This window comes from Triturus cristatus, chromosome 2_2 (genome assembly GCF_964204655.1).
Source record: "Triturus cristatus chromosome 2_2, aTriCri1.1, whole genome shotgun sequence".
NCBI classification, from domain to species: domain Eukaryota; kingdom Metazoa; phylum Chordata; class Amphibia; order Caudata; family Salamandridae; genus Triturus; species Triturus cristatus.
Genome location: NC_140582.1, coordinates 950,087,919 through 950,111,574, shown reverse-complemented (window position 1 = coordinate 950,111,574; position 23,656 = coordinate 950,087,919). Strand labels below are relative to the sequence as shown.

The following is a 23,656-nucleotide window of genomic DNA, read 5'->3' as shown; positions in this document are numbered from 1 at the left end:
GGGAGCTGGAAAAGGTAATGGTCAAGACTGAGTAAAACCAGTGGCTAGCTGTGCATTTGGATCAGTGAACCTAAGGCTGTGTAGACAATGATGAAGCAGTGCTGGAGGTCACACAATTGATAGGTATTGAGGTTATCTCTGCTAATGAATCAGAGTGAAAGGTTTGTCTAGACATGTTGTGAGTCCACGGGAAATTAAGTAACTCTCAGGAAAAGAAAAGTCTATTACCAAAATGCTCATCATTGTTAAAACCATCTTCATTACACATCTAGAGAGCGATAAAGACATATTTGAGACAGCCTAAGGAATTAGTACAGTGTTTGTACCATAATCATGTGGAAACAGAATATAACATCTTCTATTCGCAGGAGCCTCGTCTTGGGGGGTTTGCATCTCTGTTGGTAATGCACTGTTTGTGTGCAAATGTATTCATGCACAAAGCAGGGAATGCACCCCCCCCCCCCCCCCCCACATTCCACCACAGCTGGAGGATGCCAGAATTATTTTTAACTTGTAGTAAAACCTAAGGCAGAAACCTGGGAGTCATACCAAGGAGGAATCAATGATAATAATTCATTGATGTTTGTATACCACTTTATCCTTCGTTTTTGCCATTTCTAAACACTGTAAATACTTCCGTTTTACTGCATGTAAACCTTTGGCTGCAGAATAACTTCCCCTTAAGTTCCACATGTTGTTACTGTGGAACGACAACAGTTATCCTAAGGTAATCCCTCTAATCACAGCCTGGTTGACACGTGGTTTCTTCAGTGCTGCCTCAGCTGGATACAAAGAGCAACAGTTCATGATAAAGATGCTGACTGGCACAAGGTTTACACTTTCTCTTCAGACAAGTAATTCCAATGAATTCAATCTAGGTCGAACCTCAGCCCCTGCCACACGGCCTGTCAAGGTGTGCTTCCCATATGTGAGTGTCTTGCAGCCATTAACAGCTTGTATTTTGTGGGAAGTTGTTGCACGTCACCTGCAGGTGTGAAACTGGGACCTAGACTCCCTAGAATGGTGTTTGGACAAAATAGTAAGTTAAAAATATCTGACAGGAAAATATTGTCCCCAAAAATCTTGTGATTCAAAAATATCATGATATAGAAATCATTGTCAAGACTATCATTTTTTGATAAATAATATTGTTTTCAATATCGTTTTTAATATAGTTTTCATTAATATAGTTGTAAACAATATTGCTTTTAATTATATTAATTTGTTTTAGTTGAAATATTAAGTTTAGGCCCTAGTACTGTTGGTGTAATAGTTATTTATTTTATAAAATATATTTTGTAATTTTAAGTGTTTGTTTTAATTTTTTTAAAATATTATCAGTAATTTGTAGTGCTTTAGCAGGTTGTTCGGTTTACAGGGGAATAGGGTGGGATGCTATTTAAATTAGATATTTCTTTTAATTTAATGGCAATTTGTTTTAATCATGTAAAATATTTAGGGCTTATTTTGATATCAGGCGGAATTGCTTCCACCCGACACCGACTCGGTCATGGGACCGACCGACACCCTGTCGGCGGTCCCGACTGACTCATTTCAATGCGACCAAACACTGTTCGGTCGCATAATTCCCTCCCTCAATGGGAGCTCATGTTACAGCCATAAACCGGCTGTAACACAAGCTCCCATTGAGGAAAGGGAGGTGCAGTTCATACCTGCCACAAGGAGCATGGATCAACAGGGGGACACCATATCTACCCCGTCGGCTTCCAACTGAAGGCCATCCACCAAAGGAGGCCCTGCTGGGGACCCCCAAACAAGCTTTCCGACATGGTTGCCATGCCCGACAGGCCGGCAACCATGTCTTCTCAAGGGTGGAAAGGCCCGCCCTTGAGATTACTGACCGGATTACGACTAGCGGTTGGGCTCTGCCCGTTGGAAGCCAGCCAGAATGACCAGCCGGTTTACTTTCTGACCACCTCTATCATAATGAGGCAGTCTGAAAGTAAACCGAGCGGCTCATTACAATGCGGCCCTGGTCGGAGACTTTATGGGCCGCATCGTAATCGGCTCCTTAATTGTTATATTTTAAATTAAAATTTTTATTTTTAGTTTTAGTTTTGTTATTAGTGATAGTAGGTTATATTTTAGTATCAGTTTGTTAGGCTTTTAGGGTGGGAAGTTCATTTATAAATAATTGAAAATTATTGATAATTCGTTTTTATTGTTAATTATGTAATTGATTGTTTATTATTTAAATAGTTTATAGTGCTTTACTTAAAATGAAGTGGGAATTGTATATCTAACCTTTCTGGAGTCAAACGTTTTTCTTAATATTGGAAAAATGTATTTATATTAATATTTATTATATTTAATGTTGTTTCTGTTTATTTTTTAATGTTTATATTTTTAATGTGTTTTTGTGGTTTTAATATTTTACTATTTTATATGTTGGTGAAATTAATACATTTTGTAATAGAATTTTGTTTGTTTGGTTGGTTTTTTATTGTTTGTATTTTGCATGGTATATATATATTTGTTTACATTATTATATATGCTTTTTAAAGTACTAAATAAATATATTTTTAACATTTAAAACTAAATTAATATAATGAATAATGTAAAAAAAAAATTCCTTAATTGCTATACTATACATATATGTTTCTATGTTTATATAAATATATATAGCATTAAATGCTTAGTGACATGTATTTACATGACATTAATTTTATATATTATAGTTAAAATGTACTACTTTAAACTGCATTTACACTAAAAACTATGTTTTAGTCTTTTTTTCCGATATTTTTGACATTTCTATTCTAAGTATAGGGAGACAATATTGTAGTAAACAATATTTTTGACACAATATTTTTGTCTACAATATTATTTACCACAGTATTGTGACATCGAATCCCTAAAACATGGTGTAAATCATTCATTTATGTCAATATCTTTTTTTTTTTTTTTTTTACTAAAATGCAAGAGTGATTCAGCCTATAAAATCCCCTGTGTTTGAAATACTGGACCCGAGAAACTGTCATCATGAGGAAATGTTGTTTCAAAAACATTGTCAGAAATAAACCGTAGACGTACTTTATTCGTCATCCATTTGTCACTATACTTTAGCCAAAATGTTGGCAACAAATAACACCTTCACATTATCAGAATGCACATTATTAATAAACCAGGTTGTGAAGCATAGTGTCAAAGAGCCCACTAAGCAGACTGCCAATACGTCTGTTAGAGGGTTTGTCTCCTCTCCCTTCCTATAATTCTTTTGGCATCCATGTGCACAGAAGAGGGATGAGCAGTGCAAACGTAATAGCAACTGGCCATTAACAGCACCTTTCTCCAAGCTCATGGAAGTTTTCTCAACCCCTTTCCATCTTGGTCACTTAGACTGGGAGGTGTGCTTTATATCCTTCAATGGGTGGGAAATTAGTATAATGCAATAGATTTGAGTTATACTGAGTTGCTTTATTGCCCTCAGAGTGAAACATGTGCTCTATTTCTATCAATAGCCAGAGGTGCAATATCTTAAATATAACAAAATAATGTAGGAAATACATAGGAAAAACTAACAAACCCCAGGCAATCTTATACTACAATACCACTCTAGGATCTATAACGCCTTTAGGTAGCTACATAGCCAAAAGCAGAACTTTACAAGATAATCGACACATTTCTGAACCCGAAATGTTCAACATCAAAAATTACCCTAACACAAAAACTGTTTTTCCATTGCTGACCACTTTCTCTCTAAAGACAAAGACACAGATATATATCTTAACTTTAATACCAAGGAGGACCTAGAACTCAATCCACACATCTTCTAGAGCTCTAATCAAATTTATTTACGGATACTGCTCTCTGTCAACCCTTGATCTACTGAGGACATTTTACCCTGGCAAACATCTGCGGTACATCAGAATCATCGGTGGCACATTGTCCCACTCATATAACCAATGAAATCCTCATTAACAGCTCAACTTCCTTACAAACTAAAGGTATCATCAACCGCTCCCTAACATCTGAATATTCTTAGATTACCTTAAAACTGCCTACATCAAACCAATTCTGCAAAAACTTGCACTGCCTCAGTGCACCCTATAATTTTTACCTAATCTGTAATGATAATTTATTAATCAAATTGGTTGAACAAGCTACCTTGATACAACTACTAGCCTACGTAGAAGAAACTAATCTTCTTTCTGAAATTCAAACAGGATTCCACCCAGGTCGGAGCAAAGAATTGTCCCTTATTGTAACTTTAGCAAGTTGCTGGGAACTCAAATGCAGTAGTTAGTGCACCTCTACTGAATCATTCTGTGCCTTTTGAAATGGTTTATCTTCCTAGTTTGTTTTGGGTACTTTTCTCTATGGTATACAAAGCACTGCCCTTCACTAAATTGCTTGCTTCCTCATTAAGAGATTCCTCCTTTTATAGCTGCCTCCATCCAACTTTGGGCCTTTCCTTTTTCTCCTCTAACTAGCTTCCTGGCTTTGATGAGAGGATGTAGTAATCTTTGTGCTGGAACTGTTGAACTGTGATTTTCTGATGGATACATCTGCCTGTGCATTCCTCACCTTATGAATATCCCCATGGTATGGGTTGTTAGGCATGGAAGAGACCGGTTGATCATAACGGTGACCTGGTCCTCTCTGGCTGTTGTTTTGGGAGTAGCTGTTTGCTGGAGGGGAAGACATGTGGAGGTTGAACTAGATTATAGCTTGATCAGTCCAGGACACTTGATATGCTGGTACCTGTGAGGAAGTTCTGAGGGGCAACACTTACTTACTTGATATACCTTGCTGTGTGGGTGGACCAGAGACCATTTGAACTATATTCAGTAATCTCATGTTTTAAAATAGGCTTTTGATTTTGGGCAAATCATGTTTAACATACAAAGTATTGAAGTCTCCAAATGTGCCTAGATTTGCCTATCTACAAAGAGGTGATGAAATGCAGGATTGTTGAGTGGAGGTCTAAACATAACGAAAAAGGATGTAAAGAATGGTGCAGGAGGACATTTGCCAAGCAGCGATTTACATTCTAGAGTAGCATATTTAACAATGGAATTTGTAGGTGGAGAGATTTTGTGAACAATGAATTTTACTCCTCCCACTTTCTTTGTGGGTCAATTTCTCATGAGGATTTAGTGGCTAGTAGTTATCGCATGCTGTAGCATTGCTTCTGCGTCATCGTTTAGCTAAGTGTCAGTGATGAGGATTAGGTTAATTTTCGAGTCTGAGAGCGTACTGTGGGCATTAGAATACTTCCCCTTTAGAGATCTTGCATTGAAGTCTACTGGGAGAATTCAGTAGCCTTTGAAGGAAACAAAGGGATTGCGTTAGGCAGAATGGTTAGTTGGGATAGTGGGAACGGAGACTTTCTATGAGTCAAGCAGGGTGAGGAATCATTTTACAGAACTTGGAAGGAGAGGAGAAGGAGTTGTTGGTGAAGGAAGAAGGGTGAGTTGGAAAGGCCGGTTCTCCCTAATCTTTTCTATCTTGTAAAAGCACTCACTCCTTCCTTTTTCAATTTCTCCTTTCACTTGTTTCTAGAGGGGTAAGCTACCTGTTAAATATTTTCAGATACCAGTAAATATAGGCTTCTGGGTGATCACTACATTTTGCAGCCATCTTGCAAGGCACCTAGCCCCTATATTTACAGTGGTAGAAAGTCCACCATATTTGGGGACTCACCAGCATCTTAAGATCTGTTTACCATTATAAAATTTTGTACATTCGGAATTTTTCTATTGGAAATACCCGTTAGCACCGCTAAAGCCGACTTAAATGTGCAATACAATTTATGAATTTAGACCTACATATTTTCATCTTAAAAGTGAACTTATTAAAGTTCATTTGAGATATGCAGTTTACACCTTTCAGGATATCTTTACATTTTAAAGATGTTGATAATTTGTTTTTCATTTGGTACCATTTCAAGGACCACTGTAAGTTCAACCACCATGCTTGTCGTATTTAAGGGGAGCAACAAGTGGAAAACACAACCATCATCCCATGTATTCAATTCAAAAGAGCTTTTTTCGGTATGTACAACAACCATAAAAGAAAAAACAAAATTTAAGAACATGTATGAGACATCCAATGCGTATGTCAGTCCAATTGAATAACAAATGTACAATTCCTAGCAGCAAATGTTTTTGGATAAAAGTATCTGATACATATGACAGTCCAATTAATTTACAAAAATAAAAGATTTCCTAGCAGCAATTGTTTTTTTGAATAAAAATATCCAGTGCATAAATCCATCCAATTAATTATCAAGTATAATAGATTTACTAGCAGCAATTGTTTTTAGAATAAAATAAGAAACATAAAAACATATTCCAGGATCATTAAGGGTAACCAATAAATTCATAGCAGCATGGGTTGTTATCACATTAAATTTAAAAAAAGAAGGTTTCAAATAAAAGCGTCTTAAAAATGAATAAAATGTACAGAATAGCATATTATGTGTGGTGCTTTGTTTTGATTGCCCATCACAGGGGCATAAGGTTGATGGGCACATTTTCATAGAAGGGAAGGCAACTAGGTGATGTACTATACCTAATCTCAAGCGAGTCAGAACAAAGTGATGTGATGGCCTAGTCACTACAAGTAATCTCAAAATCCTCCTCTGACCTCAAGCTGTTGATAAAGTACGAGGGTAGGTTGCTTGCCTATCAGTCTCCTGCGAGTCTCTATTTGGTGGGCTAAAAAGATATCCTTTTTTTTTTTTTTTTTTTTTTTTTATCCTCATCTCACCAAAGACTTCCACAGATTTGACAAGCCAACATTGTCTCGTTCCTGGGGGCCTCTTTGGCTCGCTGTTTCTGTCTAGGCCCCTTGGCCTTCCTCTCGTATTTGAGGACTGGTGTAATCATAGGACCTTTTAAGTGGAGATTATTATTTTATTTATTTATTTTTTTTTTTTTTTTTTTTTTGATTCGTTGGTAGATTGAATCAAATCAGATGTCTCTGCCGTGCCCAACTTGTCAGGGGTTGCCAAATGTTATGATGACTGTCATCCCTGGTGTCTTGGTCTAATCTCGCCATTCTTATGGCGGCTCTCAACCATTCTTCCTTGCCCGGAGCGATGTTATCCTTCCACTTGATACAAATTTCTCTTCTTGCAAGGAGGATCAGATATAGAACGAGGATCATGTGATCCTGTGAGAGAACGCCATTGGTAGAATCGTTCTTACCAAAAAACACCAGGGATAGGTCTACAACTATGTCTACTTCTAATATGGATGAGAGGATATCTTTCAAGCCTTTCCAATATGTTGTTAATTCAGGGCACTGGAAGAAAATGTGTAGATCATTGGCTTGTACAAGACTACATCGTGGGCAGCTTGGGGGCGGGATTGGTGCAAATTTTGCAATTTTGGCTGGGGTGTAGTATAGTCAGTTTATTACAAAAAAATGATTTTTCTTCAGGGATGCCGGCTTTATATATTTATACAATAATTTTAATGATGGATAAAATAGCTCCTCAATGCAGGTGTCTAAAGGTGATCCATTCCAAACTGAGGAGGGAGAGGAGGTCTTGATTTCCTCTGCTTCCTGAATTCGAGCATACCATAAGGCTATCTCCTTCTTCCTCGGGGATGTATCTTGTAATAATTGCTCTAGTTCCCAGTTTCCGACGATGTTATGTTTTTCTGACTCGTACCAACTTTTTAGTTGTAGATATTTAAACCTTGAGAGGTGAGGGCCTACTTTAACTGAGAGTACTTCCCAAGGAAGGATACCCTCTGAGTCAACCAGTTCTGACCACCTCTCCATACCTGAGTTTTTAATTGGTATTGCCAAACTGTCACACATACAAGGGGGGGTACCCGGAGAATCCCAAATTGGAGCAAAATTCGAAAAATAGCCAATACCCCATATCTTCCTCATTTGATACCAATTTAATAAGGCAGATTTCAATACCTTTTGCCGGACCCTTTTAAAGAACCTTGGTGCACCATATTTGTACAAAAACCCGCCTTGCCGGCTGCCGCCCTCAACTAACACCATTTCCCCCAGTACTCTCCCCCATGCAGTTGTATCTGGGTAGGTTAATAGCATTCTAACAGCTTTAAACTGGTAGGACATTAGATACCAGTTGATGTCAGGCAAGGCTAATCCTCCTTTAAGTAACTTCCTCCTAAGCTTCTTCCACGACATCCTAGATGTTTTTTGGCCCCAAATAAAGCTACCTATTTTACCCTGTATCTTGGCTATGGTTTTACCAGGAAAGGTTAATGGAATAGCATTGAAAATATAGGTTAATTTAGGGAGCACAGACATTTTGACCAAGTTTACCCTTCCAAAGATGGTCAAAGGGAGGTTCTTCCATTTGGCAAATAAATAATCTATGTCCTTTTCGATTTTCCCAAGATTTATTAATGTAATTTTATTTAAATCTTTGACGATTTTTATTCCAAGATATCTAAATTCCTTACTCTGGGGGCCACTATTGTATGTGGTGTTCCAGCACATTATCTCGGTTTTATCTGAGTTGGCCCGATACCCTGATACCTTACCAAATTCCCTTAACGTGAATTCCAATTGAGGGATTGCATTCTCAGGATCGTTAGTGTAAACAATCACGTCGTCAGCGTAAAGTGCCAATTTACATTCATAGCTTAATGATTTAAAAGGGGTAATGTCATTATTCAGTCTGATTGTTTGGGCTAGGGGCTCTATATAGAGGTTGAACAAAAGTGGAGACAGGGGACATCCCTGCCTTGTCCCTCTCTGAATAGGAAAGCTAGGAGTTAGTGAACTATTTAGGTGGATTTTAGCCGAGGCGCCTGAGTAACAGTGCTTAATAGTATGTATAAATACGGGGCCTATTCCCATGACCTCCAAAACTTGCCACAGATATCTCCAACAAACGCGATCGAATGCTTTGGCGGCATCTACTGCCACTACTGCCAGGGGGTCTTTTCTTGCTTCTGCCAGATCTATGTTTCCAATCAAAAGTTGGGTTTGATCTTGAATAACCCTCCCTTGTATGAAGCCTTTCTGGTCAGAGTTAATTAAACTAGGAGCTAACTTCGCCAGTCTCTCTGCTAAAATACCCATGAAGATTTTATAATCTGCATTGAGCAGAGAAATTGGACGGTAGGAATCCGCCGCCAAAGGGTCCTTCCCGGGTTTTAAAATTAACACCAACGTGGCCTCACTCCATGATCTAGGCATCACCCCATTGGGACAGTAGATTGAGTTGAAAAGGGCGTGGAGTATTGGTAAAAGGTCATCTTGAAGTAATTTGTATATTTCGTTGGGGAGGGCATCAAGCCCTGCTGCTTTTTTGTTTTTTAACCGCTTTATTTGAATCGATATCTCCTCTGTAGTAATGGGAGCATCCAGAGCCATCTTGGAGGCCTCCGTTAAGACTGGAAGCGACTTATCTTTTAATCAATTAGATATCTGGGCTTGGGAGGGTTCAAGGTCTTCCTTGTATAGGTCTGAAAATAGTGTTAACAAAGTCTTCTGTATTTCTTCCGGGTCACTAGATTTATTTCCGCTACTGTCAATATATAACTCATTGATATCGTTCTTTGCCCTATCTAATCTTGCCTTCCAGGCCAGAATTACCCCCGCTTTCTCCCCGTATTCGAAGACCTCCATGTTTCTAGTCTGCCATTGCGCCTTACACTTCTCATCTAAGAAGAGCCTAACGTTTTGTCTTGCCTCCTCCAGTTTACTATTTATCAAATCTTGTTCCCGCGCAGCTCCGATTGGAGCCTCTCTCATCTCAGTCTCCAACGTAGCAATCTTTCCCTCAAGGGTATTTAGTTCCTGGGTCTTTATTCGATTTTTTAAACTTATTTGTGCTTGTATTAAACCTCTTAAGTTAGCCTTATAGGCATCCCATACGTGATCTATGGAGGTTGATCCCAGGTTAATAGAAAAGAATTCTGAAGAAGAGCTACTAATAGATTGAATTATTTCTGGGTTCAATAACATTGCTCTATTCAGGGTCCATCGGGTTTGGGAACATTTATCGCTGATCGCATAAGCTACTAGTAAAGGTGCATGGTCTGATAAATGTGTCGGCAAAACCATAATGCTTGTAAAACTTTTTAACGCTTCTTTATTCACCAATATATAATCGATCCGTGAGGAATGATTATATTTTTTACTATAATAGGTGAAACCCTGGGTATTGCTTACCTTGGCTCTCCATAGATCGACTAAGTTTAAGTTTGAAATTAAGTTTTTCAAGACCCTTCGTGATTTTGGAGTTGCTATTGTGTGACTTGCGTGGGAACTGTCTTTTACTGGATCGAGTTTTACATTAAAATCCCCTCCTACTATCAGGGGGGGATTTACTAACATTAGGCTACGTTGTAATTTAGCTAAGTATGAGGGGTCATCTGAATTTGGTCCATAGTAGGATGAACAAGTCATTTCGACTCCCCCGATATCTAGGAGGGCAATGATACATCTACCTGATTGGTCCGTTTGGACCGACTTGATCCTACATGGGAACCCCTTTTTTACGACGATTGCTACCCCTCGGATGTTCGTTACTTGTTGTGAGGCACAAAAACATTGTACCCATGGGGTCTTTGAGAAGACCGCTTGAAATTCAGCTGGGTTTAAGTGTGTCTCTTGCAGTAGACATATCTGTGCAGGTGTGAGCTCTAAATATTTTAATATCAATCTACGCCTACGCTCGCACCTCAGGCCGTTTAAGTTCCAGGAGATATATTGGATTTTACGGACTTTATTCATCCTACTGGTTGTTGCCATGAGTTTTCTTTGGAGTAAACATTCTTCCTTATTGCTTTATTACTGTTAACTAGACCTAAATCTTGGTGCGATGAGGTATTTTTATTTTTATTTTTCCTCCCCTTACTCTGCCCTCCACCTAGTGTTACCCCCCCTTTCATCCCCCCTCCCACTCTTAACCCCTTAGTCTCCCCCACGTGACCCTTTACCCTCCCATTATTCCCTAACCCTTGAGGAACCCTCCCTTCTATTAGGCTGATCTAAGCCTGTTCGGGTGCTTTCCTCTTGAGCTCTCCCCTATCTAAAAAACTGAGATATATATTGTGGGCGGAACCTTCCAGTTTAGTAACTATGTCTCCCTCCTGTTTTGTTACCCACCCTTTTTCTCTTGCTGGATTTTGGCAATGAATGTATCGACATCTTCCAGTGTCCGCAACATGTGCATATGGTTCTTCCACATGACCCGAAGGGTGGCTGGAAATCTTAATTGTGCTTTTGCCCCCAAGCTATTTATCTCTTCTAGCCTCTTACCCATCTCCCACTGTCTTGTGGCTGTTATGTGGGAGATATCGGATCTTATAGTGAAGGAAAATGTGGGGTTTACCGTTGGTGGCGAAGATAGTGTCCCTTCTTTTAATGCTGCTGAGAGGATTAACTCTTTGACGGAATAGGTTAAGAAATTCACCAGTATTTTACGTGGCTTCTGTTTCCCAATCTTTCTTTTGAAGGGGTCTCTGTGAATCCTTTGAATCTCATGATTGAGATCGATATTCGGCAAGTTTTTAAGGATAGTAGCCTTTAACAGAATGATCAGAAAACCTTTCAAATCGTCCCCTTCAAGTGCCTCAGGGACATTTAAAATTTTTTGATTATTTCGCCTCGAGTGATTCTCTAGACGTTCCAGGTCGTCCTTCAGTTCTTTGTTCTCAACAGAGAGGGAATCTAACCTTGCTGTGGTAGTCTCTAAGGAATCCTTCAGTTTTGGTATCTCTTCCTCAAGTGTCTCGGTTCTAGCCGTGATCTCTTCCAGTTTTTTAGCCAGAGCGTCACATGAGACCCGGATAGCTGCCTGGTTTGCCTCTGAGACGGAGAACCGCGTAGCCATCTCCGCTTGGTTTGTCTCTGAAATAGTAAACCTGGATGTCATTTCTTCCTTCATTGCTAACAACAGATCTGCTAATGAGCGTGGATCTGATGTTGAGGTATCTGAGGTCGGACATCTTGATTCTCTCTGATTGATCGCTGATCCATTTTCCATTTCACCTTGTTCTTGATCCTTATTATGGACTTCCTCCTCTTGGTCCTCTTGAACCTCTAGCACTGAGAATCTATTGGAGAGGACTGTTCCTGTAGGCAGATCTTGTTCTAATGACATTGTAGGGGTAAATTTTGCATGTTGTTTATTTAGCTCTTGATTAAGACCCCTATTGTCACTGATTGTGGCCTTCTTGGCTGTCTTAATCTTTACTGGCCTCCCCACCTTCTCTTTAGGCGTAGAAATGAGAGAAAGATCGGGGGGTGCCTGTAATCCATTCGATGTGTCTGTTGGGGGAGCTGCCCCCACCTGTTGAGGAGGGCTAGGCATGACTTTGCTTAGCGATAGGGGGGGTTTGGCTGAAGATATAAGTGAGATAACCTGATAGTATGTTTTCAGGGATGGAGTGACTTTAGTTTTAGTCACAAGGTTTTTTTTTCTCCTTTCTAACAATCTTAACTTCCCCTTTAACTGCCCTGACTCCGTGGGTAGCTCTCTAGCTGTAACCTCAGGGATTGTTGCCACGGGCGCTGGAACCCTCTGGGAAAAATGTACAATATCCCTGTTAGCGGCTAGGTGTGCTGCTCTTGCTCGCAAGGAATATCTACTCAACTTGGGTGGGGAAATGCCCTCATATAGTTTTGTGCTTTTCTCCATACAGTCCAATGAGCGGGCGGCCCCCCCTTTTAAATAGCACCCCCTACACACAACACCACAACAAATATAATCTTCGCCGGGCCCCTTGCAGATCTCAGAACCGCCAGCAAAATGGTAATGGGAATCAGCCTCTCGCCATCCGAGTATTTCAAAAAAGGAATCCCCCACGGAGACCTCGGTCTGGATTTTACACTCCAACCGGGCCCCCCCTACCTTCGACACAAAACTGTTTACTCCGGAACGCGGACGTTGTGCTGGGCTTCCCCACAATGACCACCAAAGCTGCGAGTGCAGAGCGTTGCCTCCTCGCGCTGCTGCCGCCGCCTCCCACTTCCAGCGCGAGACGGCTCCACCTTTGCCCTGGGAAGCGAACGCGTTCCTCTCGACCGAGAGAGGACAGGGGAGCCGGCGCCTCCAACACTCCTTTCTCATCTCCAGAACGATCCCTGGAGTCAGCGTTCGATGGGTAACCTCATTAGCCCGCCGTCACACTATTAGAGGAGAGCGAGAGAAACGCACCCGCGACCGCTCACACTACGGCCGCCATGTTCCTCCCGCAAAAACCCCGGGCGCTAAAAAGATATCCTTAGTCTCCTGTTTGGATATGCTTGTCACACAGCCTGGGTCATCCTGGATCTGAAAATTATATATATTACCATACCAGACATGAATATATTTGAGCCAGGGGATACTGTATCTTTTATCCAGGAGTAAACAGTCTCTAATGATGGTTTGAGTAAATTTTGTCTCCTCTTTGGCCCAAATGGATCTCCATAGCAATAATGGCCGCAAAGCAATGAGCTCCGATAGGTAATTAATACCTACTTCGCGGTGTGTAAATTCGGTAGATGCTGATGGGGGTAGACACAAGGGGCGTTTTAAAAAAGAGTTTTCTTCAAGCTGTAGTGTCTGGCTAGGATTTTGGCCCTAAACCCCTGCGCCGTAAAGGGCTATGGCAACACATCTGGCCTTATATATGTCTACCATATCCTTAATGCGACGGGTGCCTAGCTAGGCTGCGAATCTAAAAATCCCATAAGCTCTCTTGACCATCTTAGAGCGTACATTAGCTAATTCATTCATCCATTTCCCATTTCCTGAGTAGGTTACACCCAAATAGCAAAAGGAACTAACTAATTCCACAGGGGAATTCTCTATGTAAAAAGTTTTACATTTCTTGATTTTCTGACCACAGGCCATGACAAAAGTTTGGTGTTCACTCACCCCGCTGACCATATCGCACCTTGCACGAAAGTTTCTCATACAGCCTTGCGAGAAAAAAAAATATTTCTTTCGAGGCACCTAAGTTGAGCAGGGTAGGCCACAGAATAGAGTAGTCAACAAGGTCAAATGCACGCTAAGATCTGCAAAGCACAGGTATAGTCTTCCCTGTTTGGCGTGCGCATATTTGCCTATCAAAAGTTCTAAATTGATGCATTGCTCGAGAGTTACCAACCCTTTTCTGAATCCATATTTACCTGGTGAGAGTATCTCGTTTTCGGTGGCCCAGTTTTCAAGTCTCACCAATAATATTCTGCTCATCACTTTAACTGATTAATCCAGAAGCGAAATAGGGCGGTAATTTTTTGCTTCGTTTTTGCTGCCTTTTTTAAAAATAGGCATTATCACAGATTGACCCCATGACGTTGGTATGTACTCCGTCACTGCTAAGTTAAAAACTCTGGTTAAAATGGAGCTCCATAAGTTTATTTCAGTTTTGTAAACATCAATGGGGACCCCATCTGGGCCAGGTGCTTTACCACCCCTACTGCCAGTCAATCCATCATGGACTTCGTCGATGGGGCAACACAGGCCACTGACTTCCTACTATACTTGCTGTCCAAGGTACATCGGGGTCAAGTAGATTAAAAATACCAGAAAAATGTCTCACCCACGCATCACAATTAACATGAGAGAGTAATTCTGGGAAAGAATCATTCTTAAAAAACGTTGAGTTGACGGTTTCCCACTTACTATTCGCTGTGTCCGCTGCCATGGATAATTTATCCCACGCTAACTCTTGAAGCTTATTTCTCCTTGCCTTAAGAAGTTTATAGTTAAGGCGTGAATTTTTGATGGTCTCAGTATTTCTGGGTTTACTACCCAAGGCTTGTTTGAGTTGGCTCAGAGCCTTTGTGTACTGGTATGACCAAACCAACCTCTATTTTGTTTGCTATTTTCCCTGAAGGGTGCAGTCAGTATCCCCTCGATTACGACATTAATGTTTCCAAAATTGGCTAACAACAGAGAGAGATTAATGTCCTCATTGAGGCAATGAGAAATCTCTGTATCACATTTGATAACAATCTCCTTTAGAACTTTTGCAGGGTCCACACCAACCCATTTAATATGTGTCTCATTAGGCCTAATAGGAGTAATACTAGTTATGAAATATTGATTTACTGTCGTTTTTAATCCCCAAACTAAGGTTGACATAGAAATACAATTATGATCACTCAAAACTAGCTCAGTGATCCATGGAGTAGAACACAAATAACTGCTGCTAGCTGAAATAAGCATATGATCAAAAATAGAAGCAGCATTTCTGCCAGTGAATGCTGGTATAGAGCCTCCATTGGTATCCCACGCACATTGTAACAATTCGAGGTCATATTTGGCCATCAATAGATTAAGAGCTCCAGCATAGTCATTGTGTATAAAATGCATATTTTCGTCATCCTCCCCATAAGTAATCCCGCAGGCCTTGGTCATCGACAATGGGCAAGGTTGAATATTAAAATCCCCCACCCAAATTATAACAAAATGAGTCTTAATAGTACTTAGCAGTTTGTCAAGCCCGTTGTCTAACTCAAATACAACATTACTACGGGTTTAACCGAACACATTATTGTAGTAATTAACCATGACCACATCCCTACCATCTTTGCAGTGTAACCATAAGATCTGGGAGTGTGTTCCTATAGTGATAGTTCTTTTGCCAATAAAAACAGATGGCTTGTTTGAAATAAGGGTCAGGAGCCCCCATTTGGCTCTACCAGCTGGCGAAGGCACAGCCTGGAGCCAATATGATGTAAACCTTTCTACATATATCGGTTCGGTTCACCAGGTATCTTGCAGGCAAATTATATCACGGTCGATAGTAATAAAATCTTGCCAAGCTGGTGAATCCTGTTTTCCCCTTGAGCCTGCGACATTCCTGTTGGTAATTATATAACCGTTCTCAAGTATATTCTCAGGATTATCTCGCGTGTACTTGGCATTACCTCCTTTATCTAAACTTACAGATGGATCCTCTAAAGGTATAGGCTCTGTGTCTGTAATGACAGGAGGCTCAATCTGAGGTAGATCGATTGGAGGTAAGCCCCCTGCATCTGTATCGTCATCCCAGTCTCTGATGGAATATGGCTCCTGTCTAGGATGGTTAGTACCCTTATGTAAATCATTTTCTTGAAGAGAGCTCAGGGCCTGGAATCTATTTGAAACTGGTAAATCTTGGTGAGATTGGGTTGATAAAATTAAATTTGTGCTCCATAGGTTTTGGTCATCATTTCTATGTTGTCTAAACCTTAGGTGCCTGTAAAAAAAAACAAGTGGTAAAAGTGTCATGGTTGAATGAAATTTAGACAATGGGGTGCTCTAACTAAGATGTTTCTGGCCCAACTGGGACTTCGAAAATTGATAATTATACAGTCTCCTTTGAGACACTTTTGTAAGGGGCCAATCCATCCCACTCTTTGTGTCATTAGGATTTGATTAGCTCCTGTCCCTGGGAAGCCACAATACTCGTGAAGCCAGTGTACTATTCTGTTCTTTAGGGCATCATGGCTCTCCATTTGTCCTGGTTGCAGGGAAGGCACATTCACCAAAACAGCGACATATGGGCAGCATTTCGGGGGCAGGTTGATGGGAGTGTCTACTCTCCTCTCTTGGATTGTATTGAGACCTGACTTGTTTGGGGTAGCAGTAGGATATTCCATATCCATCCCATCCAACCTAGCCCCTTGGACTAGTCGGGGTTGGTTAATCAGGACCTGTTGACTTGGTGGTTTATGGGTTGTTAATTCATTGGTTCTACTGGTGGGCCCTGTGCTTGCCATATCATTTCTGGGTTCTCTGCCTGTTCTTTTGTTTATTCCATTAACACTAGGGGTAATTATCTTAGACGCAGGGGCATCTATCCCTCCCCTAATTACATCTCTCTCTGTCGTGGCACTGGTGCAAGAGTCCCTCATTAGGCCACATATCTTAATCACCTCACTAGACAGTTTATACATTTTCTCGTGAACTGGCCTAAGCAGCTCCTCAAACTTGGATACAATTGTGGCTATGATTAATGTTGTTTGTGAGTTGGCAGTTGTGCCTTGGCCATCTATGCTATCACCTGTCGGGTCTTTAGGGGTCTGCATACGACCTTTCTTTCCTTTAGGGTTGCCCACCACTGTTAATCTCTTCTTGCATCCTATCTTTCTCTTCGGGGATGGCGATCTATCAGATCTATGCAAGGAGTGGGAATCAGGTTGAATAAACAAGTCATGTTTAGCTTCTGCAGATTGCGTAGTCTCTCCCTGTTGGAGGCCGCTACTATTACCTAATTGTTCCCCAACCATCGTGCCAGGGCCCAGGGATAAACAACGTTCTGTCCTGTCAATTTAATCGGTGATTGCACTAACTGCTCTCACTAGAAATGAGTCAATTGTAGTGCGTGGATTGTCGCTCATCTGGGTGCCGGTGGCGTATTCCACGTTAATCTGCATAGGCATCAGGATAGGAAACTGCGTGAAAAATGGTTCTCACAGATGAAAGGGGGGTGGGCCAGCTCAGCCTCAAACGGCCGCGGATGGGCGCAGACGGGCCCGCCCTAGGCCCAGGCTTGGCCCGAGCATGCCCACACGCGTCCCGCGCTGCGGGAGAAGCTGGCGGGTTAAATATGCGCCTCCGGGCGCGGGAACAACGTTGGCGGCAACACGCGGCCGCAGGACAAGCTGGGACTCGCAGTCCCCTGGTCCTGCAAGTGTAGTGAAGACTCTCGTGCTGCGGGAGAAGCGGGCGTGTTAAATATGCGCCTCCGGGGCGCGGGGACAATGTTGGCGGCAACACGTGGCCGCAGGTCAAGCTGGGACTCGCAGTCCTCTGGTCCCGCAAGTGTAGAATGTAAAATATGATATTTTCTGCAATTTACTAATTTGGAATGTTCACAGAGACAACATGTTTACAAATAAGAGGACTGAACAAATGTACGCTGGAGTGCAGACACGCCAAAAATACTGGGACTTGAAAGTCAATTCCTTATCATAATTGGCATGTTATGGATTAGGCTGCCTGCCCAGAAGAAAAACCTATTCCTGAAGACGATATGCTGATAGCGAGAATAGTTCACAAAAAATCTAATAATATGAAGGTAACTGCCTTCATCTCTATATTAAATCATTGCATTACCCATGTCTGATGGTTTGACAGCAAGTCGGATCTCTGACAAAATAAAATCACCTTTCACTGAGGTCATTTAGAAAAAAGATTGCACATTCTGTTTTTGTCGTTTATTTGCTCATTTAAGAACGCAGTTATGTTGTGCTTTGTGTAAAGTGAAGGATAATTGTTTTGATTTACAGATGGGTGACCTGTCATACAGTACAATTAAAATATCCGAAATAAAAATGTATAAGACAAGGCTTTCTTAGGGAAACACCCTTTTTTATAATGGTTATTTTTGAGAGGCACCAGTTACTTTTTGGTATTAAAGTGACCGTTGCCCAATGACATGTTTGCATGTGATAAAGGCTTCACTTGTACAGTGAATGTCCTCTGTTTGCACTGCCATTTCTAACTTTCTCCTGCAAACTCCTGCATATAATTTGGGGTGAATTATGCCCTACCTGCTTGTGTTTTCACAGGAACCTCCTGGCCAATCCTTTTAACTGCAACTGCCACCTGGCGTGGCTAGGAGATTGGCTTAGGAAGAAACGGATTGTAACTGGAAACCCCCGCTGCCAAAAGCCCTACTTCCTGAAGGAGATCCCCATCCAGGATGTGGCCGTCCAGGACTTCACGTGCGATGACGGTGAGCCCGCCCAGCATCTGATCTGTCCGAACATGGCAGACAAAGCCTGTCAGGGCCCTTTGAAGCCAAATTTGAACTAGGCCATTGTTGATGTTTCTGAGAGGAGGGGCAGCAGCGGTGCTGATGTACAGTCCATCACTGATTAGAATTGGAAGGAAAAAGTCCATGGGGGACTTGTGTGTTTGATGCCAAGAGTTTTCTAGCATTAAAAAAGTTTCCACGTGTGCATTGAATTGGGATCCATTGTCTTTTCCCAGCATGTTGCAGTCGGCTACCTCAAAATGGGGTGTCATTTCAAGTCGGAAGGATTCTACCGCTTCTGGTAAATTAAATGGTCGTGCAAAATGAAGAACAAATACTGTTGGGTAGATTAGTTTAATACATTTAATGGCAGTACAGACTGGGCTGATTAGATCTGCCACGGAGATGGGAGTTGAAGCTAATACTTTCTTCTTTATGGCGATGAATGGTAGTATGGCTCCGAAGCAATATAACGTTTTATATACTACTACATCTAATACTTTGTTATCAGCTGAGAAAAACATATTTTTCTGTCTATCTTTGTTCCACAAAACAGGAAATGATGACAACAGCTGTTCTCCACTGTCGCGCTGCCCTGTGGAGTGTACCTGCCTGGACACTGTTGTCCGCTGCAGCAACAAAGGTCTCAAGGCCATGCCCAAAGGAATCCCCAAAGAGGTCACCGAGCTGTGAGTAGCAAATCTCATCGATGCCACAGAGTGGGAGGAATAGAGGCTAGATTGGCACTGTCTCCATGAACATCGGCCAGTGTATAAACTTTTAAAGTAATTCACCTTACACTAACAGTTACCACAAACCACAGTTACCACAAACCACATGACGTTCTCAGACACTACATTTCGATGATAGACGTCGCCATATTTTTCGAATCATGAGATTTCATAAGATGAAGTAATGCATTCTGGTAGTGTTGTCCTGGTTTCTTTCAACTGAACATACTGAATGTAAGCGTTTCACAAAGGCATTTCAGGCCGTAAAGAAATGTTTAGAGTCGAGAATGACTGAATTAACGTCTGCTAAGTATTCACCAAAGAATATCACTCAAGTTTAAATCCAGTTACTACTTCTTAGTTGAACACCACACCTGAATAAAATTTTGCAGGAATAGCTCGCACGCAAAGGATTGGTATTGAGCATAATAAGGCATTACCTGTTTTGTGAGTTTGTGAGCATCCCCAAACCACCTGAGCATTCACAAACTGCCCTCCTATTCTGTCCTACCCAGAGAAAAATGTTATGCCCACCTAGCGGAAAAATGTGTAATTGCACAGCTGGGCTGCCTTTTTCAATACAGAATAGTACCCTATGTACAATTCTGCGGCATTAGGGCAATTGTAGAAAAAGTCACTTCTAGATGCATTACTGCAAACTGGTAAAAAAAATCATAAATCTGCATCCGTATAGCGGCAGCTCCTCTACTAAGGCGGAGGAGCATCACCCCACAGGAAAAATAAAATGATAATAACACCATGTTATTATCATTTTTTTTTTCCCTTGTGACACTGTAGGTGCGGGTGGGGCTTGGCTGCTCACAGAGCAGAGGGAGGAGTGATGGGCACTTCCCAAGTGTGCATAATGATTTGGCCGGCCGTCTTGGGCTGGCCAAACAGTCATGCGCACTTTAGCATGTTCTCCACCCGGTTGTATTGCACAGCTTGGGTGGAGAACATGCACAGCCTCCCAGCCCCTGTATGAGAGTCGAACCAGGGTGCATAGACCAATCGAGAGGCTGCTGTTATGCTGGTGACAGCAGCGTCGTGATTGGCTAGGGAAGTTTGGGAGCCTGGGTGCTTCCTGTTTCCTGCATCATGGACAGAAGGACGGAGGAGAGGCCGCCACCAAGAAGGTAAGTTACATTTTCTCCGCTCCATCTACTGACACGTAGCAGCCGCTACTGCATCTGTATACTGGAGTTCAGGTGAACATGTACGGTTCCCATTGTTAATCGAGCCCTTGGATTCATCTGGTTACCCTGTCAGACAGCCCAGAATAATGAAAAAGATAGTCAACATCTCTGTGGTGTTGATGCTTAATCGTCAATCAGCTTAATAATTGAGGGCCCTTTTACACTTTTTCAAGATTCACAATACAAATGTAGTAGAATGAGCGTAAAGTTACAAGTACAGATTTCAACTCACACTGTTGCACCTGTCATCTGACTTTTAAAAGGCTGCTTTTTCACGTGTACATGTGTGTGTAGGATTGTAATATTCTTGTTTTGTGACTGATTAATAATCCTGCATGCTAAGAAAATGTGGTATGAGTGAATGCTCTGTGTACCCTGTAGATGCCCTGCAGATTCTAGCTGGTAGAAGTATAAACTCAAGAAAGAGATTACCAGATCCTGGTTGTTAGACCTGGCATCCTTGGTGTTGTTTCCATTGTCCTTTTGCCTCTTCCTCCTGTATTTTTGATGTTATGCTGGACTTCGTTTTTTAGGTCTCGCCTGACCCAGCGCATGCGCTGGTCTGGCAAGACTTATTGAGAGGGCTCCAAAAAGTGCTACCAGGCCAGCCTAGAGCAACAGTGCATGTGCGCGGGCGCGCGCGCCGCGCTTTCCCGCGCTTTACCGCGATTACTGTCGCTTTCGCGGCCGCTGTGATATTTGATCGTGATCGGGATCGCGATCACTTTCACTTTCGGGGTGGCACGGCCGCTTTGCATAGCCAATAGGTCTCCTTATAAGTATTTAGTTATGCAACTGTTGCATGGCTAAACACTAATAAGGTCCCAAAGGCGAGACCTATTGGCTATGCCAATGCTTGTTCTAGTTTATGTACTCTGGGCACTTTACCACTGCTAAAGTGCAATTGCTCCCTGTGTAAATTGTAATTCTGATAGGTTCTCCATGATTGGCATATTTGATTTACTGGTAAGTCCCTAGAAAAGGGCACTGTGTGCCCAGGGCCTGTAAATCAAATGCTACTAGTGGGCCTGCAGCAACGGTTTTGACAAACACAGGAGTAGCCCTGTAAAGCCATTGCAGTGTCTCTGAGTGCAGGCCTTAACGTTCCCTATTACTACATGCAAGGCACCCCTCAGGAAGGCCCAAGGCACCCCATGGGCAGGGTGCAGGGTATGTGAAAGCTAGGACATGTACTGGTGTGTTTTACATGTCCTGATAGTGCAATACTGTCAATTTTGTTTTTACAATTGCTAGGACCAGCTCTCCCATAGGCTATTATTGGAGCTGCCTTGTAACATTTTATAAGTGTAGCTTTCAATTGGAAACAACTAGAGATTTGGAGTTTGGGATCTCGGAGCTCATAATTTAAAAACACATCTTTTAGTAAAGGTGGTTTTTAAGATGTTAGACCTGGCACCATTGGTGTGGGTTTCCCCTGTATTTTTGCCTTTACCTTCTATGTTTTTGCTGTGTGTTGGACTAGATGATTTGGGCACTTTACCACTGCTGTTTAGTTCCAAAGGGCAAGTGCTCCCTTTGTAAATTGTTGTTGTGGATTGGTGTTTCCATGATTGCTCTATTTTGGTTTACTGTCAAGTCCCTAGTACAGTGCACTGTGTGTGCCCAGAGCCTGTAAACAAAATGCGTCTAGTTGGCTTGTAGCACTGATTGTGCCATCTACACAAGCAGCCTTGCAACAAGTTCTCAGGCCTGCCATTGCGGTGCCTGTGTGCAGTCTTGTACTCCCATGTAGACCTGGCAAGTGCACCCACTTGCCAGGCCCTAACCTTCTCTTTTCTTAATGTTAACCACCCCTAAGGTAGGCCCAAGGTACCCCTGTTGGCAGGGTGCAGTGTATGTGAAAGGTAGGACATGCCCTGATGTGCGTGGCATGTCCCGATAGTGAAATACTGCCAATTTCGGTGTTCACTATTGTAAGGTTATCTGTCCCATAGGATAGAATGGAGAGTTTTCCCATAACATCTTATGAGCATTACTGCCCATGGGAACAAGATAGGAAAATAACATTCAATATGTCTGAAATCAGAATGTTAAGATGCGTCTTTTAGTGAGGGTGATTTTTACATACAGAAAGTAGGTATTTTCTTGCCTAACCATCCAGTGTGCCTCTGCTAGGTTGTGTATTGACTGTCTGGCTTTGGTGTGACAGGGGCTTGGCATTCTGTTCAGACAGCCACTTTGGGGAGGTGGGGGCGGGGTTATGTGTGTCCTTCCTTTCCAAGGTGAGTCAGGGCTGGGCTGAGTAGACCTGTGCTGCATTCAGAGTAGGGGGAGGAGATTTCTTTCACACCTGAATGGGCCTGGTCTGCCTTAGACAATGCTGTCTCCATCTCCTGCCATGAAGCTGCACCAGAGAGGACAGAACTGGTTTTGGCTGGGCAAGGGCAAAGAGCTTCTCTGCCACAGAGAACAAACAATTTTGTATTAGAAAAAGAGGGGACCAGACCCCAGACTTTTGGATCACTTCTGGGAATCAAGAGGAACCTTTGCCAAGGAGAAGAGCTGGAGAAACTGAGGAGGAATACTGCCCCTGTGCTGTTTGCTGTCTGGGGTTGGCCTGCAGTGGCAACTTTCTGGCAAGGAAAGGGCTTTGCTGTGTGCTGTGTCCCCTGCTTGAGGAAGATCTCCAAGGTCTTGAAGAAGAGCTTGCCTCCTGTTCTGAAGTCTCAGGGACACAAAGACTTCACCCCCAGCTCCCCTGAACTTCCTTGCTGGGAGTTCTGACCTGCCAAGAGGTGCCTGTAGCTGTTCTGTGCCTCCGGACATTGTTCTGGCTGTTGGGAGCTGGAAAAGTAATGCAACGATGAGAAGCGCAACACGTCCGTACCTGTTTCCGATGCATCGCTGAAGAAACCGACACAGCGCCTGCCCGCGGCTCGAGAAATCGCCATACTCCACATTGGGTGCACCGATCTCTGAAGTCCGAGATCACCGCACCGATTCTGACGCAAGCCCTGCTGTGCGGCTGCTAGAACCCACGCATCATCCCGGATCGTCACGCATCACATCGAGGCACCAGGCCTGACGCATCGTTGGGGGACGCAGTAAGAAACAG

The 23,656-nt window shown here is 42.3% G+C and overlaps 1 protein-coding gene across 5 annotated transcripts in view; it reads left to right on the top strand.

Moving 5' to 3' along the window:
• SLIT2 (slit guidance ligand 2) overlaps positions 1-23,656 on the top strand; it is a 689,918-nt gene that overhangs the window by 497,515 nt on the left and 168,747 nt on the right. For all 5 annotated transcript variants that reach the window (XM_085642360.1, XM_085642359.1, XM_085642358.1 and 2 more), the window contains 2 exons: positions 18,466-18,632; positions 19,210-19,342. In XM_085642360.1, the coding sequence (XP_085498486.1) occupies positions 18,466-18,632; positions 19,210-19,342 (300 nt within the window). The remainder of the gene's footprint in view (positions 1-18,465; positions 18,633-19,209; positions 19,343-23,656) is intronic.